Source organism: Rhea pennata, chromosome 4 (genome assembly GCF_028389875.1).
Source record: "Rhea pennata isolate bPtePen1 chromosome 4, bPtePen1.pri, whole genome shotgun sequence".
Taxonomy (NCBI): domain Eukaryota; kingdom Metazoa; phylum Chordata; class Aves; order Rheiformes; family Rheidae; genus Rhea; species Rhea pennata.
In genome coordinates, this window is record NC_084666.1 from 2,018,508 (window position 1) to 2,035,485 (window position 16,978).

The 16,978-nt window shown below is 45.6% G+C and overlaps 1 protein-coding gene across 1 annotated transcript in view; it reads right to left on the reverse strand.

Annotated features, from left to right (window-relative positions):
• Positions 1-16,978, reverse strand: part of SFXN5 (sideroflexin 5) — a 111,881-nt gene that overhangs the window by 28,073 nt on the left and 66,830 nt on the right. The window contains exons 9-11 of the mRNA XM_062574473.1: positions 12,239-12,329; positions 5,530-5,645; positions 3,534-3,619 (exon numbers count right to left, since the gene is read on the reverse strand). Of these exons, the coding sequence (XP_062430457.1) occupies positions 3,534-3,619; positions 5,530-5,645; positions 12,239-12,329 (293 nt within the window). The remainder of the gene's footprint in view (positions 1-3,533; positions 3,620-5,529; positions 5,646-12,238; positions 12,330-16,978) is intronic.

A 16,978-nucleotide genomic window follows, 5' to 3' on the forward strand; every position in this document is an offset into this window, starting at 1 on the left:
CTTTGGGTTCCTTGAGCGTCCTATATCTCCTGAAACGTGTAATCCAGTTTCACCTCCGACTGTGTCCTTTGGTAACCACTGCAAGGGATCTGTGGGTCAATATCTGGACTATAAATCCTGAGATGTGAAAAGGGATGCTCTCCACGTCAGGTGGATAGTTCCATGTCCTAGAGCAGTAATGTGCACATGAGCATCCTTTGGACCACAACATCTATTCTGTTGACCAAATTTTACCCCATACCCACTGCCTGTTGTTGCTCATTGACAGGTTCCCACGAATCCAAAGGTATTCAGTGGAAACCAAAACAGTATGTACAAAGTTTGAAGTAGAATTTAGGCAGATAAAATCAGTGCCTGTATATTTTGCATCTACAGAACCTCATTTAGGGGAGGTGAGAAAAAAAGGGTTCTCATGCAAACCTTAATCAGGTCTTTCTATCAATTGAAATGATAACTTTTTGAGGAGAGTCTCCTGTATTTTCACATTTGCTCTACATAAAATTAATTTTAAGCACTTTCGCATGGAGCACAGTTACACTGAGTAAACTGCATCCTATTATAACAGAAGTTATCACGCCCACAAGTGCAAAGAAAGTTTTACTAATACTTTTATTTAAGCTTGCAGATGCTTAGCAAGACCCATGATGGTCCTCAGTGTTTCCTGTTGGAGACAATTCTTCACTAACTTGGATCCTATGAACTTTGTGGTTTTGCACATACAGATTTTTATGTTTGTGTTGAAGCAGAATAGTAAAGAGCCTTTGAATTACAGGCATAAAATAGTTTGTTGTCTGTGGTGATCTTTCTTGGATGAGCTAATCACCAAGATACAGCTCGACTGGAGCACAGGGCCTTGTTAAGTAAGCAGTGACACACACAGACACTTTGCTGAAAGGCCTTAATGATACGGAAAGACTGAAAGAAAGATCTCTGTGGTAGGAAGTATCACAAATCTGTGACATTTCTTAGGTGTCTGGCATACGGACAGACGAAAACAGAGGTCCTTTAGACTGACAACTGCAAAGTAGTTTTGATGGGATTATAAAGGCTAGAGTCATGCCTCTGAGTTTAAAGCAGGGAAGCTGCCGAGCAGATGGGGTCCAAAGAAACACGACAACTCCTGTTCCTCTCGCACATGACATCGAGCAATCCCTGAACAAGTAAGGGACAGTCACTCCGGAGTGATTCCCCAGTGGAGCACTCTCCCCTCCATCCTCAGACTAATAACATCAACCCAGACCTCTCCACCTTCCTCACTCCTCATGCCTGAGCCCACACACATCAGATCATGCAACAGAAGGAAGCACTTGATGCCTCAAATGACAGGAAAAGTGTTGCTGGTGCTACGGTGTCAGTATGTGTACCCCATCTGCTGCAGGAAGGATTGCTTCTGATCCCCCCACTTTGGTGCAATGCTCATCACAGGCTCTATCTAGCATCATGATCTTGCAGGTTAGATCCTTGGCCGATGGATCACAGGCTGGCAGGGACACAGGGCCATGGAGCAGGAAACGACCGCAGTGCTGATGCAGGCTTTACTGAGGAGCAGCATGAAGCAAAAATCACACACTTTGCACAAAATTTGTGGGACTGGAAACTACCCTTCTTGCTTGTGCTCCTCCAGCAGCCATCTCCAACCAGTGGCTTTCAACGCTATGCCTTGTCACAGGAAGCCATCACAATCCATGAGAAGAGGGTGGAAAACTGCATGCCTTGGCTAGCAAGGACTGAAAACACCTACTTTAGAGTTCCCAGACTAGAGTTTGTTACCTTACTTCTGCCCCACACCTAACTCACGGGAGGAACTGGCCTTCGTGCAAGACTCTGTGTGCTACAGGGATTATATGGTATGTATTTTTTAAATTTTGACATTGAAAATGAGACTCAACATTTGCAGAAAAAACCTCAACGCCTCTGTTAAGGGCAGAGAATTGCCCTAGGGTACTTTTACAAGAGCAAACAAGGCTAACCAAAGCTGTGGGTCAATACCTAATCGTCCTAATTGCTATTTACTTTGTCAGAGGAGTGCTGTAGAGCAGCCATTATTAACAAGTTTGTTTAAAAAGTGCTTCCACCTTGACTGTCTTGACAGAGGTAGCAAGTCTTTTAGTAGCCCTGTCTTTCAGTGCAGTAATCAGTCTCCAAAGGTTCACATGGAGATCCACGCCCCAGTGAGGGCCGTTCGCACCGCATGAGCCGGTCTGATGGGCTGCAAGGAGGCAGCTAAGTAGGAAGCATGTAAGGACAAACCAGTCAGACTCCAAAGAGCCAGTGCTCACAGCATCTCTGGGCAGAGGAGAAAGCTGACGTGGAGTAAAACAAAGTGGGCAGAACAGCCAATGCACACAGCTCTTTGGTTTCTTCATTGTTAGAAACCAGTGACACAGGATAATTAGACATGTGGTAATATCATGCCCTTTTCTGCCCACTCTCCAGAAGAAGTGCTACCAGAAATGCAGCATTTCTCTTGAGGAGCACTGGGGCTCCACAGAGATGCCTGTCAAAAGAGCTCTAGCTTACACAATGATGGAAAGCAAACTTCTGCTGAATATGTGAAGGTTAGTGCTCCACCACTCTCTTCCCTTTTCTTAGCATAGAGGCACACCCTGGACTGACCCAGGAATATCGATGACAGGTAGGAAGCAGAAAACGAAGGCAGAGGTCCTGTAATCATGAATGGAAAGGAGAAGGTGAAAGGAGATTATTCCTTGCAGTCCTCTACAAGGTGAGATGAAGGAAGCTGCCAATTCAAAGGTCAGAGAAGCTTAAAACAAACGAAAGATAGTGCCTTTCCCCGCTGTGCATAATCACCTGTGTAACTCAAAGCCACGGGATGTTACTTAAAGAAAATACAAGGGGGTTCAAACAGGGTCTAAACAAGTTCACAGAAGACAAGTCCTGCAGCGGCTGTGGCCAAGAGGATCCAGGCACAGAGCCTGCTCGGTAGGTCCCTACGCTCCCGACTGCGGGTTGAAAGCAAGCAGCACACCCCGAAGAGCTCCTGTGCCGACGCTGCGTGTCTGCTGGCCGGTCTGGCTGTGAAACAGCAGTAACAGGACCCCGAGGCTGAAGGCTGGCATGGGGCACAAAAGCAGGCAGCAGTACGATTGACTCAATCTTTATTCTCTTTCCTTATTTATCCACTGATAGTTTCTGTCAGAAAGAGAGTATCAAGCTAGAGACCTTTAGTCTGACCCCATGTGGCAGTTCTAATGTTTGCAAAACTGAGGATTGAAAACTTATGAAAACTTTTCCACTGAATTCAGAGAGTTTTGGTTCACACTGACCCTATAGAATAGGGTTATTCAGACTGCTACAGAGTCTCAGAAAGATGTTTAAAAATAACACCACAAATATAACACTTCAACAATTTACAACAACGGTCAAAGATGCTGGGACATGAAATTGTAATAAGCAAAAAACCCCATCTTTGATGGACAACTGCTAAAAATTATCAAGGAATAATACTTAGTAAGGCCCTTTTCTCCCTTCCCCATGAAAAGTCCCCCACTTTCATACTACCCAACACTCACTTTTCCAGTATGGACATAATAATTGGAGGTAGAACCAGTATAGGCATTGGCAGGACCACTCTAGTCAGGGCTGTTTCTAGCAGTGCCTGCAAAAGAAAAACAAACAAACCTAAGACATTTAAAATGAATCTCAGGATGTACCTGCACTGAGCAATCAACGCGTAGGCATGGAAATGGCTTGGCTGGCCTTTCTTGTGTTGCATATGTGAATGAATCAACAAACATTTTCAACTTTGCTATTAGTTATTTGTATACAACCTGTTTTTGCTCTGTTGCTATAACGGATGGGCTAGAGCCAGGTTTGGTCGCAGATGCAGAGGAACAGACCCAAACACAAACGCAGGGCACAGGGCTTTGTGTCTTCTGTAGGGTAAAATATTACCGTGCAGACTGAGCTATGTGCAGTCCCAGTCCCCTGCCTGGGGGTCCTCGAGTGCTGCCCACACGCGTGGCTATCCGTGAAATCTAGGCAGACTATCCTGGATGGGAACACTGAACAGAGCTGGAGTGTTCAAACCTTCCAAACCAGGAGAAGGTCTTGGAGATCTGCAGATTACAACACTAAGGACCTGCCAAATCTTATGTTACAAAAATCAGGTATTATGCTATTTGGGAAGAATCGTCAGGATTAGATGGCAACTGAGCAGAACTTCTCAGGGTCCCAAATTTGATGCTTAAACTCTACCTAAATGACACTTAACGTACCTTCATTTTTAATATTTATTTTTTGTCTTGTCTGCATTCTCCTAGACCATTAGCATGGAGAGAGGAAGAAGGGTCTTGAAGCCAGTAATATAAGTGAAGAAAACTGGCTCAAGTAAGTGTCTCTGAGCCCTTCAACAGATTGTTTTAAGCTTCCTGTTAAACAACAATATGGAGATATATTAGAGATCTCCCATTTCTTGCAGAAGACTGTAAATTTGTACATTAATTGCTGTCTATGAAGTGCCTTAAGAGCCTTGGACAGAAGGAGCGAGAGAAATGCCAAGCATTATATTATTAACTCCTCTGCCTGGGCGTGTGCTTCTGTACATGCTTTACATTTCAGATTAAAGCCCACTTGCAAACAACATGCCTCAAACAATCAGATGATGCTCAGGAGACAAAACTATGTAAAAAGGAAGAAAATGCAATAATTGCAGGCAGATGGTAGAGAGTAGAAGTTTACAGGTGAACACAAACCAGGTGTTAGCACAAGAATAAAAACATCTGGCTACCCTTATAAAGCTCTGGGTGGCAACTGTTAAAGCAATTTTGGCATGGCAAGGGTTAAAAAGCTACTCAGCTTGAAAATGAAGTCTTCTCATTTAGGAAAAGGTGCAAGTTATCTTCGCTTCATATTCAACGGGAACTGCTTGCATGTTTCCACAAAGAAACCCTAAGGCTGTGAATGCGTAAGGGGAGCACAGGACCCTTCCGATGTAAACCCGTACACTTTCAGACCATTATGATCAGCTACTGGGTTTGCCTGCATAATGCAAGCTTGTTCCTGCACGAAGCCCCAAGTCCTGCCAAGGCTATAGCCTACTTTTCAGAAAAAAAGCGACCTAGCCTTGACTTACGCGCTTTTGGGAAACACAGTATGCCATGTTCAAAAGTGAACATGTCCAAAGATAAACTGCTCTGCTTTTCACTTCCTTGTGCAGTAATGGAAACTGCAGCTAATGTTTCAGATGGGAGACTCTGCTCTCCCCTACTATTAAACAAATGTGCTCTTGATCATGTGCTCAGAAATGACATTTAGAGCAATAACCCAGCTTGTCACCTCTAAAATTCTGTGTCCAGCAACACATGCAGTGCTGTGCACCCCCTACTGCAAACGCAGGTACACAGTGAACAGTAAGCTTTGCGGCGTTCCTCCGGCATCATCAGTTACTCTGATCTATTTCTAGCTCTTAAGTCATCGATTCCTACAGCTGTGGGATTTGTTGAGCCCTAAGGTGAGTTGTGTACATGCTTGCGTCGAGTGCTTGCAAGGAACATCACAGGTACATACGTGTTTTGCAGCAATTCTGGAAGATCCGACAATGTTTCCGTTATTGTCCAAAACATCAATTCCTTCTTCCAGCTCCGTGTGCCTCATCAGGACAACATTGCAGATATTGGCACTAGCTGAGGATGAGAGAAGCTGAGGATTAGCAACGCAGCCCTGGTCAATACTGAATGGCAGGCTTCTGGTCTCTACAACACCCCTCCTGCTTCATTTTCATCAGTCTACAAAGAAGTTTCTGAAAGTCAAGGGTTCACCCCTGTACAGAGGGGCAGATGTGATTTTGAGGAGAATAATAATACATCAAGATCATTGCCTTTTTATTTGCAAAGGAATTTGCTGCCACAAACAGAAATGTATTGAGGCAAAAAAGGACTTTTCCAGATGCTCCAAGCTCCCCTATTCAGTGAGCTGAGTTACAGAATCACAGAATGGTTGAGGTTGGAAGGGGCCTCTGGAGATCATCTAGTTGAACCCCCTTACTCAAGCAGGGTCACCTGGAGCATGTTAGACAGGGTTGCATCCAGGTGGGTTTTGACTATCTCCAGAGAAGGAGACTCCCCAACCTCTCTGGGCAACCTGGTCCAAAACAACTTGCTCCTCATGCTCAGGGATGAGTGAGAGGAGCAAGAGCATGGGGGCTCAGAAGAAGGCTGGCATGAACAGGGAGAAAGGACCTTCCAAAACAGGAGAAGGTCTTGAAGAGGCCTTTGGAGCCCCTGAACTAGCTGTAACACTGGGAAAGCACAACACAGGATTCACAGCTGATGTGGCGGCAGTTCTGGAGCCCTTCCTAAAAACCCTTCCCTCGCTCAGCCTTACTGTGGCTTTAGTAGCTTCAAGATTGCCCTAAATCCTGCTCTTAGTCTGTTAGGCTTGTTTTTCAGGAAGATTCTTTCCCCGGACAACTCTCTTCCAGGGCCCAGGAAGAAGTTTCTACATCCCTGTGGGATACACTCTGCTATGGGAGTCAGTAATGCTACTGCTCGCAAAGTTGTGTGGGCTCAGAGAGGTCTGAGGACAAACACTCATGTTTTGGTAAATACAATTGGACTGCCTGTTCTCTCCATCTCAAACACTTATTTTTATGCAACTCCTGTGGGCTTTCTACTCAATTCCTTCTCTCTCTCTTCAAAAGGGCACTCGAGGTATAAATAAGAGGAATTTAGACAGGGGCCACACATCATACTACTGACCACTGGCTACTCTCTCTGACACTTTAACAGCAGACTCCATCCTATCCTTTAAGGATTTTTCCAAAGAAAAGTTGAAAATCCCTATGAAAGTTTTGTTCTGGACAAACTGGCATTTTCCAGGAAAAAGAAAAAAACCCAAATGACAACATTTTGTTGCAAACTTTCCAACCAGAACTATTGCAAAGCCACTGCTGCTGCAGTACCACTGCTTCCAAAAATGTGTTTCTGTGCTGTTTGATGGGTTAATATTCGCTAATTAATCTCAATTCATGTCATATAACAAATGTCTAATTTTTTGAGGGTGGTGGGTGGGTGAGCCCTATACGAACGCAGCTCTCGGCAATCAAAGATGATTTGTGGTGACAAATGCTCCTTACACTCCCGAACGAGAGGAACATACACACACGCACACTCTGTCTCTCTCGCTAATCTTCTAACTACTGGACCACTCTTCCTATCTATCAAAATATCCGTGTTACCAGGCCTTCAGCTCACTAATCCAAGACAAAAAAGAAAACAGGCGTTTCATTTAAAGAAAGTTTAGCCCCCCCCCTCTTTTTTTTTTTCTCACTTCCCATCCTTCTAGCTTTCAGTCAATCTGAGTAGATAAAAGGAAGTCAGTGTCAGACGAGACTGTTTTTGTCGTATATGCGGGTCTGGTCAAGGCAAGAAGGGCTGGCACAAGACTCTCATGGGAATTTCTGTGAGGTTTCCAGATCTGAAGTTCACGCGAGAGCTATAGATGCTTCTCAAAGTCACTAGACCCTTTCAAGGATTCATTACTGAGATCCTAAATTGCTAGCCTGAGGCCAGCATGTTTGCCCAAGACAAACAACTCTCATAGCCACCTCCATTCTGCTCCAGTAAAATCCTGGGAAAGCATAAAACATGGCAAAGAACAGGTAACATTTGATTTTATGAAGCTTTCAAATGCAAGAGATGGAAAATAATAAATAAATAAAAATATGGGTAGAAAATAACGTTTTTGGAATTTGGGGAAAAAATGTGGTAACACAGCCTGCAAACTGCTTTGTTGAAAATGTTTAGTGCCACATTTGAAACTGTGTGCAGATACAAAACAAGCCAGTACCCCAATTCTATATACATCAGTTCTAAATCAGGGTTTCACAGAAGAATCCCAACACTGCAGGCTCAGCCAGGAACCCGGGGCTGAAGCCCTCGGATGTGGATAGGAATCCTTTCTTTCTTTCTTTTTTTTTTTTTTCTGAATGACACCTCCCAGCACAAAGGACATCCCTTATCTTTATACTATGGCCCAGTGACTGCTACCTACATCCAGCACATTGACTGAGTAGCACTGATTTAGATGCTTAACCTCCTTCTCTGGTTGCTGAGCTGACTTTGGAAGCCAACACTGGAAGCCCAGGCATTAACACTATTTTTATCACTATAGTGATCATGGACCACAGATTCTGAGATAGCCCAATCCTTCTTCCAGGAGCTCCAATGATCTATTCAAAGCAGAGCTCAAGCCTGGGAGCCGGAATTCATCTGGAGCGAACCCAGCCTCCACAGCCGAGGTTCTGTCACACTTCTCTCTTCAAACCGCATTTCCTTTTCCTTCTTTAATACCTAAAAATCAATGTCTCATGGCATTTTCTTTTCCCTTGGAAAAATCCTTCAGGGTGGCTACTGAGAGGGACCACAAAGCATGGAAAAAAAAAATCACAGAAGTGCCAAATTCAGATCAAGAGAAGCAGGTCCAGTTTCTGTAATGCTACTGCAGTTACAGTTACTACAGCTACATATAAGAGACTTCTCTGCTGTTCAAGCACACAATTTATGATCAGTTCATGCCCACATTATAGCTCGTATATTCATGGCACTAAATCTGTAAAATATCAGAAAGATATCTATATACTGCAGTGTGTATGGTGACTGATGCTAGCACTAATTCACTGCCTCAGAGGGCTTAAATTAAGCTGTCCTATTTCAGGATCTGTAGCTGGCTGAAAGATCTTGGTACCGGTAGCTGCCTGTTTGCAGTGGGATTGCAATGGGATTGCAAAGGTTCACCTGATGAAGGCAACACCCATCTGTTAATTCAGTATCTTGCTCACTAAGACTTATTCAGCTTCCAGTCGCTGATGCTTGAGACACCAAGAAAGGCTGAAGCTGTCCACGAGCAGCACGGCAAGGCCATGGGGCAACTCGTACGATCCCCCTCTGCTTCGCGGTACAGCTGCCATAAAATCTCCGTGGAGATTGCAGTCTGCAGGCTCAATCCAGCATAACGGCGCCTGCAATAACATCATAACTAGCCCTGGTAAAAGGCTCCTATTCCGTGTCCACTTGAAGTAAAATTCACGTGTCAAAGATTTTGCTAGCAAAGTGGTGTATCTATCGTTCTTTGACAGGGTGGGATTTTCTTCTTTCTGCCCCAGTAAACAAAGGGACAGAACAGGACAAAGAAAAAAAAATCCAATTTTTGGCCTCACCTTGAAGCCAGAAGGCAAAGGAGAGACATGTACATTTTTAACTCGAGAGAGAGTTAAACTGCAGAGAAAAAAACTGGGACTTTTTGCTCCCTTTGCAGGCCCTTTGTAGCAAAGCCCCGTCAGCTCTCCTCTCAGCTGGGTAAGGCTTAAGAAGAAGAAGGTAAATTGTGCTTCTCACAATAATACTGGGCATAGATACTCTTTGCTACCTACTTCTCTGAGTAAGGGTTAAGCCATTTCTCGTTCAAATTTGGAGAGTCTCCGGAACACAACGGTGTCACCCTCCTCCCAGTGAACCCTACGGACTTGTTCTCTGCTCTGAAAGCCCTCACAATAAACAACTTCACCAGCTAGGTGATGGGCTGGGGTGGCCAACATCAGGTATGTAACACCAGCTCCGAGGAGGAACTCTTTCTGCATAGGGTCGGCTACTGATACATGCAAAGCATTAACCATTTCCACGATAAAGCACAGCTTGGTTAGCTACCCCACTGCAAGAGCAACCTACTTCTTGGCTGTGAGGACATCCCTCGCCTGCAATGACATCTCTGCTCTGTGCAACCCCCTGCTCTTACTAAAATCTCTGGAACTCTGCTGGGACCTTGCTGTCTCTCACCAAGCGGTAGAAGCGGTAGATTCCCCAAGTCTCCATCGCTCACATCCCTTTCGGGTGAGAGACTGTAAGAAGTTTGACACATGCCACCAGCATCTCAGCTGATACAAACCACCTAACTCATCGGAGATCGATGGGTTAGGGACAGGGAGATGACAAAAAGCAGGGGGAAACTCTGTTTAATTGCATGCATGTCAGTAGAGCAAGAGCTTCACACCAGCTTCTGCCCGCTTCAGTGTAAAAGGTGAAACTCTGCCCTCTTCCTGGGGGCTGGCAGTTCAAAAAGTAATGGGCAGGCACGTCTTAATTAAACAGTTTGCCCAGGTCTGCAAAGCAATAACTTGCAGCTTTCACAACAACAAAACAGCAATTAGTCGGACGACTCCTGATGTCCTGGCACATAATTAAGCATGACAGTACACAAATAAAGTAAGAGCTAGAGAATTAATTAAGGGCTAAACAAATTAATTACGGGTGCTCGATCAATTCTGACTCAAGCCTAACCTCTTCCTCCTAACACCTTGGTACAAAAATAGAACAATCTGATGGCAAAGATTTTCCGCACGCACCTCTGATTCAAACTCAGACTCAGAGCTGCCTTGCAGGTCTCACACTAACCTTCAGTGCCCTCTTGAATGCAAAAATCAAAAGCTGAAAACCTCTAAAAATACACTGGAAACAGGAAGAACAACAAGCCTGTGACATTAGAGGCTTTTCTGAGAATCACTGCTGCTTCAGTCAGAGCGCTCAGGAGAGACAGAGCATCATTCCTGTTGCATACGGGAAAAAAAAACAGGCAAAAATGAGCCACAAGATCTCCCCCAAGATGAGAGAGTGCTCAGAGCCTGGCAGCGGCCGTCTCTCCGTAAGCACATGGCACAAGGTGCTACGATGCCACTCCCCTTGCATGGGCTCTTCTCCTGTGAGCCAAGGCCATAGGGGAAGGAGTCACGGACACGTTAAAAGCAGCAGGTCGTGGGACCAGATGGAGACTGACCAAAACTCACAGAATTTCAAGGATAAGCTTGACTGATCAGTGAGCAGAGCATCAAGTTCTGGGTTCTTCAAATCCTGGGAACCAAAGGCAGGAGGGTGAGAGCAACAAGCTTGAACACTGACTCGTGGTAACTGCATCTACTCCATACGCCACAAGCATCCTTGAAACCAGCATGGGCGGGCAAGGAGGCATCAGGAAGTATCTGATTCAGGGACAGTTTAGTGACTGTCCTACTGAAGATCTAGCTCTAGAAATACAGCGGGGATCAGACACGGGATGTGTGTGTATCAGTAAATCTCATGTAATCAGCTAGTGTGTACAAGGGCTCTGGTGGCTTACTCAAGGATGTCATTGCCTGTCTCATCTGAGCGCTCGTCTCTGACAATCATGAAATCTCAGCCATCCCTCTATTTATTTTACAGTGCCCTGAATCAATGAGTAAAATTAACTCACGCAGAACCTAATGCATCCATGCAATGAAGTGGAATCACTTGGGTAAAGCTTTTGAAATGAATCCAGCCCCCGGAAGCTATGGCTTTAGCACTGCAGCTAGAGGGAGGTCTACTAGACGTGGGGAGTTACACTAGCTGTTCAGCAGCAGCAGTGCCTCCTAGCTGGCAAGCAGACCTTTAAACCACCCAGAAATCAGATTTGTCTATGGGGGCGAGAAATGGGGCCACACAAAGCAGACTGGGAAACGATGCTCTTTGGGTGGTGATGCTGTCCTGTAAGAGAGTATTCAGAAGAAGCTCTGATATATATATATATATATATATATATATGTATATATACACATACATATATATGTATTTATAAAAAAAATTCCTGAGATCATTGGAGATTTCGTTACAGACAAAATAACTCATAATTTGCTGAACGCTGTAACTATTGGATTCAGGAAAGATTCACAGGTTGAGTCCAGCTTGTGCCTTCCCTCCTCAGATGCTGAGCAGTTCAACTGATAAACTGCAGAACTGTTTATCTCGTGCTCCAAAAAGCCAGTAGCAGTCTTCATGTTTACACGCTTCAGCCCCATTTTATCTGTGGTTCTTAGAAATCTATGTATTCAGAATAGGAGCATTTCATTCCCTTTTTATTAGGGAAAAAAAAAAAAAAAAAACGGTGCTAGTGCTGACTCAAGAATTTGGTCTGACACAGATTCAGCCAGTATTTTGAAAATGAAAAGCTCTAGGATTTGGACAGCTTAGGATCAGGCAACGCTGATTATTTCAGCTGCCTGAGAGTGGAAACCGCGGCATGACACTGCACTCCGGCTTCGCTGGCGCAGCTCCTTGCAAAGCGAACGCTACGACCAAGCGTTCAGATTGTAGCGAATATAAAACCCAACATAAACCACAAAGGCAGGAGTTAGCTGGATGTTTTGCCAGCTTTAATCCAGTGAGGTTTACAGCAAACACTTGGAATATAGAGAAAATGCATCGTTTCTTACCTACAGCAGGGAATGGCACAAACCTCTGGATCAGGAGACGGGTGGCGGGAGTAAACTTGTTTGCTCGCTGAACCAGCACATTAAGGCCCACCTTGAGACAGAGCAAAAAAAAAAAAAAAAAAAAAAACCAGAGAAATGGAAACATTGAGCGACAAGGAGCAGGAGAGATCCTGCAGCTCGCAGACGGCGGCGGAGCCCGCCGCGGGATGCCAAGGGCTCTCTCCCTTCCCGAGGGCTGAGGACCGAATCTCCCGTGCCACAGTGCTCGGCTGCACTGCGTTCACCCCGCGGCTGAGCTCCAGCCTTTTCCGGCCAAGACAGGCTGGAAAACGCTGCAATGCCATTCAGTGCCTCCATGGAAATGCCCCCAGCTGCATTCCCTTCATGGAAATGCCCCCAGGCTCCCAAGTCACCCCTCCTTCCCCAGCCTGTGCCAACCACGCCACTGAGAAGCAAACATTTGGGCTATAATAAACATATTAATAGAAACAAGACATAGCAGGCAATTTATTATAACTACAGCTCATTTTCTGTTGCCTCCTCCGACACTTGAATAATGCAGCTCTCTGCAGCTTTGCAGTGATTTAAGTCATTGCATACGTTAATACGAAAAGCAGGGAGGAGGCTCCCTGGCTTGTCAGCATCAGCGTGGTTAGATATTAGTGACAGAAGATTTTCATCAGAATTTTATTTCGGTCAGAATGGGGGTTATTAGCAAGCCATTTGCAGGAAACGGCTTCCGTTTTCAACTTACTTCCCCCTCCCAGTATTTTCTCTTTTTCATCCAGAAAACAAACAAGCAAACAAAACCAAGCAGCCCCAAACCAGAAATTTTAGGTTTAAAATGGAAGGCTTTAGCAACTCCCGGCCAAAAAGTTTTCAGCCAAAAAAAATGGAGCAAAATTCAGAAAAAATTTCAGCCAAAAATCTGCCAGCAAATAGTGGTTTGGGGGCTTTAAAAAGAAAAAAAAAGAAAAAAGAAAAGGAAAAAGAAAAAAAGGGAAAAGAAAAAGAAAACCATGGGAGAACATATTTTGTGAGCTGCTACATTATACATGCATCCACAGCGCATCTTGCCTTTCTGCAGGGTGATGGGAAGATGTGGAGAAGCACAACTGCTGGGCAAGCCCCACAGAACACCGCGGGTGGGTTTGCAAACCCCGAGGAGTGCTTCCAGCGCCCCGCGAGCCTTTCACCGGGCTCTGAACCCAAACGCGTCCTGCTGTCACCCGTCATGCTGACGCTAGCCATCGTCAGAAGCGAATGGCCTCATTTTTCCTTATTCTGGACAGATCAAGCGTTTTGTCCTCATCTTCCCTTTCCAAAAGGGCTGAAAGCTGTTTTCTTAAATTTTCTGAGTCCTGGGAATACATATTGTCAGAATCTGAAAGCTCTTAAAAACCTGTAAATGAGACTAAAATTGGTGCCTTCAAAGGTAAAGAAAGTTAAGTCAGTCTTAACTATAGCTTTGCTGGTGCTGCCCCATGGATTCAGGTATTTATACACTTGGCTAGAGGTAATCGTGGAGAGGTCAAATGATGCTGAGTTCCCAGCTTCTGCTCGGAGGCTGGGTTGAAGGATTTGAATGCAAAATAGAAAAGCAGCAGCTTTGGAAACAAGAAAAATTCAGCCGAGAGAGACGCTGCTGTGAGGTTTGCAGTAATAAAAGCATTTTACTTTCAGATTCAATTTGATGCTGCGGATGAACTCGCTCCTCCACTTACAGCTACTCCCCTGCTGTGCATATGAAATTAAATGTTGCCATAGATTTAAATCTAATCTCCTAAATTCCCAACGTGAGGAGTACCCTTAAGAAACTAATGAGGGTTTGTTGTTACAGTTCTGAAATTATTTTAGCCAATCTGTGAATTCTTTCCCGCAGGTCACGGAGTGGGACGATGGTAAACAGGTAGAGAACAGAATCACAGAATGACTGAGGTTGGAAGGGACCTCTGGAGATCATTTAGTCCAACCTCCCTGCTCAAGCGGGGTCACCCAGAGCACATTGCACAGGATCACATCCAGGGGGGCTTTGAATATCTCCAGAGAAGGAGACTCCACAACCTCTCTGTGCAACCAGGTCCAGTGCTCTGTCACTCTCACAGTTAAGAGGTTCTTCCTCATATTCAGGTGGAACTTCCTGTGTTTCAGTTTGTGCCCCTTGCCTCTTGTTCTGTCACCAGACACTACTGAACAGAGTCTGGCCCTGTCTTCTTGACACCCTCCCTTAAGATAGTTGCAGACGTTGATAAGATCCCCTCCCCATCTTCTCTTCCCCAGGCTAGACAGGCCCAGCTCTTGCAGCCTTTCCTCATGAAAGAGATGTTCTAGTCCTCTGATCATTTTCATAGCCCTATGCTGGACTCTCCAGTAGCTCTATGTCTCTCTTGTCCTGGGGAGCCCAGAACTGGAGGCAGTACTCCAGGTGTGGCCTCACCAGGGCTAAGTAAAGGGGCAGAATCACCTCCCTCGACCTGCTGGCAACACTCTTCCCAATGCACCCCAGGAGACCATTGGCCTTCTTGGTCACAAGGACACATTGCTGGCACATGGTCAACTTGTCCACCAGGACTCTCAGGCCCTTCTCTGCAGAGCTGCTCTCCAGAAGGTCAGCCCCCAGCCTGTGTTGGTGCCTAGGGTTATTTCTCCCTAGGTGCAGGACTCTGCACTCGCCTTTGTTGAACCTCATGAGATTCCTCTCTGCCCAACTCTCCAACCTGTCCAGGTCTCTCTGAATGGCAGCACAGCCCTCAGGTGTGTCAGCCACTCCTCCCAGCTTGGAAGCATCAGCAAACTTGCTGAGGAGGCACTCTGTGCCCTCATCCAGGTCATTGATGAGTAAGTTGAACAAGATGGGACCCAGCACAGAGCCCTGGGGGAACAGTACTACCTACAGGCCTCCAATTAGACTCTGCACCGCTGATGACAACCCTCTGAGCTCTGCCTTTCAGCCAGTTCTGAGTCCACATCTAACCAACACTTCCTGAGCTTGCCTATGAGGATGTTATGGGAGACAGTGTCAAAAGCCTTGCTGAAGTCAAGGGACACAATGTCCACTGCTCTCCCCTCATCTACCCAGCCAGTCATGCCGTCACAGAAGGCTATCAGATTGGTTGAGCATGATTTCCCCTTGGTGAATCCATGCTGACTACTCCTGATGACCTCCTTTTCCTCCACATGCTTAGAGATGACATCCAGAATGAGCTGTTTCATCACCCTTCCAGGGACAGAGGTGAGGCTGACCAGCCTGAAGTTTCTTGGGTCCTCCTTCTTGCCCTTTTTGAAGACTGGAGTGATGCTGGCTTTCTTCCAGTCTTCAGGCATCTCTCTTGTTCTCCATGACCTTTCAAAGGTGATAGAGAGTGGCCTAGCAATAACATCTGCCAGCTCCCTCAGCACTCATACGTGCACCCCGTCAGGGCCCATGGATTTGTGGATGTCAAGTTTGCCTAAAAGATCTCTAATCCTATCCTCCTCCACCAAGGGAAAGTCTTCCTTTCTCCAGACTTTCTCTCGTCTCCAGGGTCTGAGACTCTTGAGGGCTGTCCTTAGAAGTAAAGCCTGAAGCAAAGAAGACATTCAGTAACACTGCCTTCTCCGTATTCTTTGTCATGAGGGCACCCACCCCATTCAACAGCAAGTCCATATTTTCCCTAGTCTTCTTTTTGCCACTGATATATTTGAAGAAGCCCTTCCTGTTGTCCTTGACGTCCTCTGTCAAATTTAATTCCAAATGCACCTTAGCCTTCCTTGTCACATCCCTGCGTACTCTGACAATTTTCCTATGTTGCTCCCAAGCAGCCAGTCCCTTCTTCCACATTATGTATACTTCCTTCTTCTGTTTGAATTTTGCCAGGAGCTCCTTGCTCATCTACATAGGTCTCCTGCCTCCTTTGCTGGACTCATAGGGATGCACTGATCTTGAGCTTGGAGGATGTGAACATCCAGCAATGAGCAGGTACTCCTCAATCTCACACCACCACAAGCAGAAAAGACAGTGGCAAGGATGGCTTAACAAGGTTAATTCCTAGAGGCTGGGCAAAGAACATTGATTATTGACTCAAATTCATCACCAAAGCTAATGAAATGACCACAGAAAGTATGGTGATAATAACCTTGCCTATGGGCTGAGTCACAGATCAGGAATCTACCATGCTAGCTCTGTACAAACACATAACAGAGATGATCCGGTGGGATTCATCAGAGCAAATGTGGTATCTCCATGGGCTCACTTTGCAGCCCAGGGCAGAGAAAGAGGCATTTTTTTAGGATGTCTCATCTCCTCCCAAGACAGATGCTTACGTGCGGTCATGTGAAATACCCCAAAGGTGCTGTTGGTCTCCACTGACTATCAAAGGAGTCTTGGGGACCTAGCTCCAAGGAAGGTGCCTGCACTGATGATGTCTAAACTGAGGCACGGTAAAGGTCCCTTCTTGTGTCTGCGAGCTCTGGGCACAAGTCTGCAATGCTGGTTTCGGCACGGTGCTGGTTTAGGATATTCCTACGCCTCCTTCGCTCAGTCTAGCCTTTCTCTGAGGTGTGGTGATGTGAGCTTGGGGAATAGATCCAGCTTTTAAAAGTTGCATAGTCTTTGATATTTCTTTTTATAGAGGTTTTCCTCTTTTCCATCCACAGAGCATCCCAACAAATCAGGCACTGGGAATATGTTATGCTGCTATTGCTGCAAAAGTCTTGTAACATGAAACCGAGGCTTTACGCTGTCTGCTGCTAGAAAGCAGC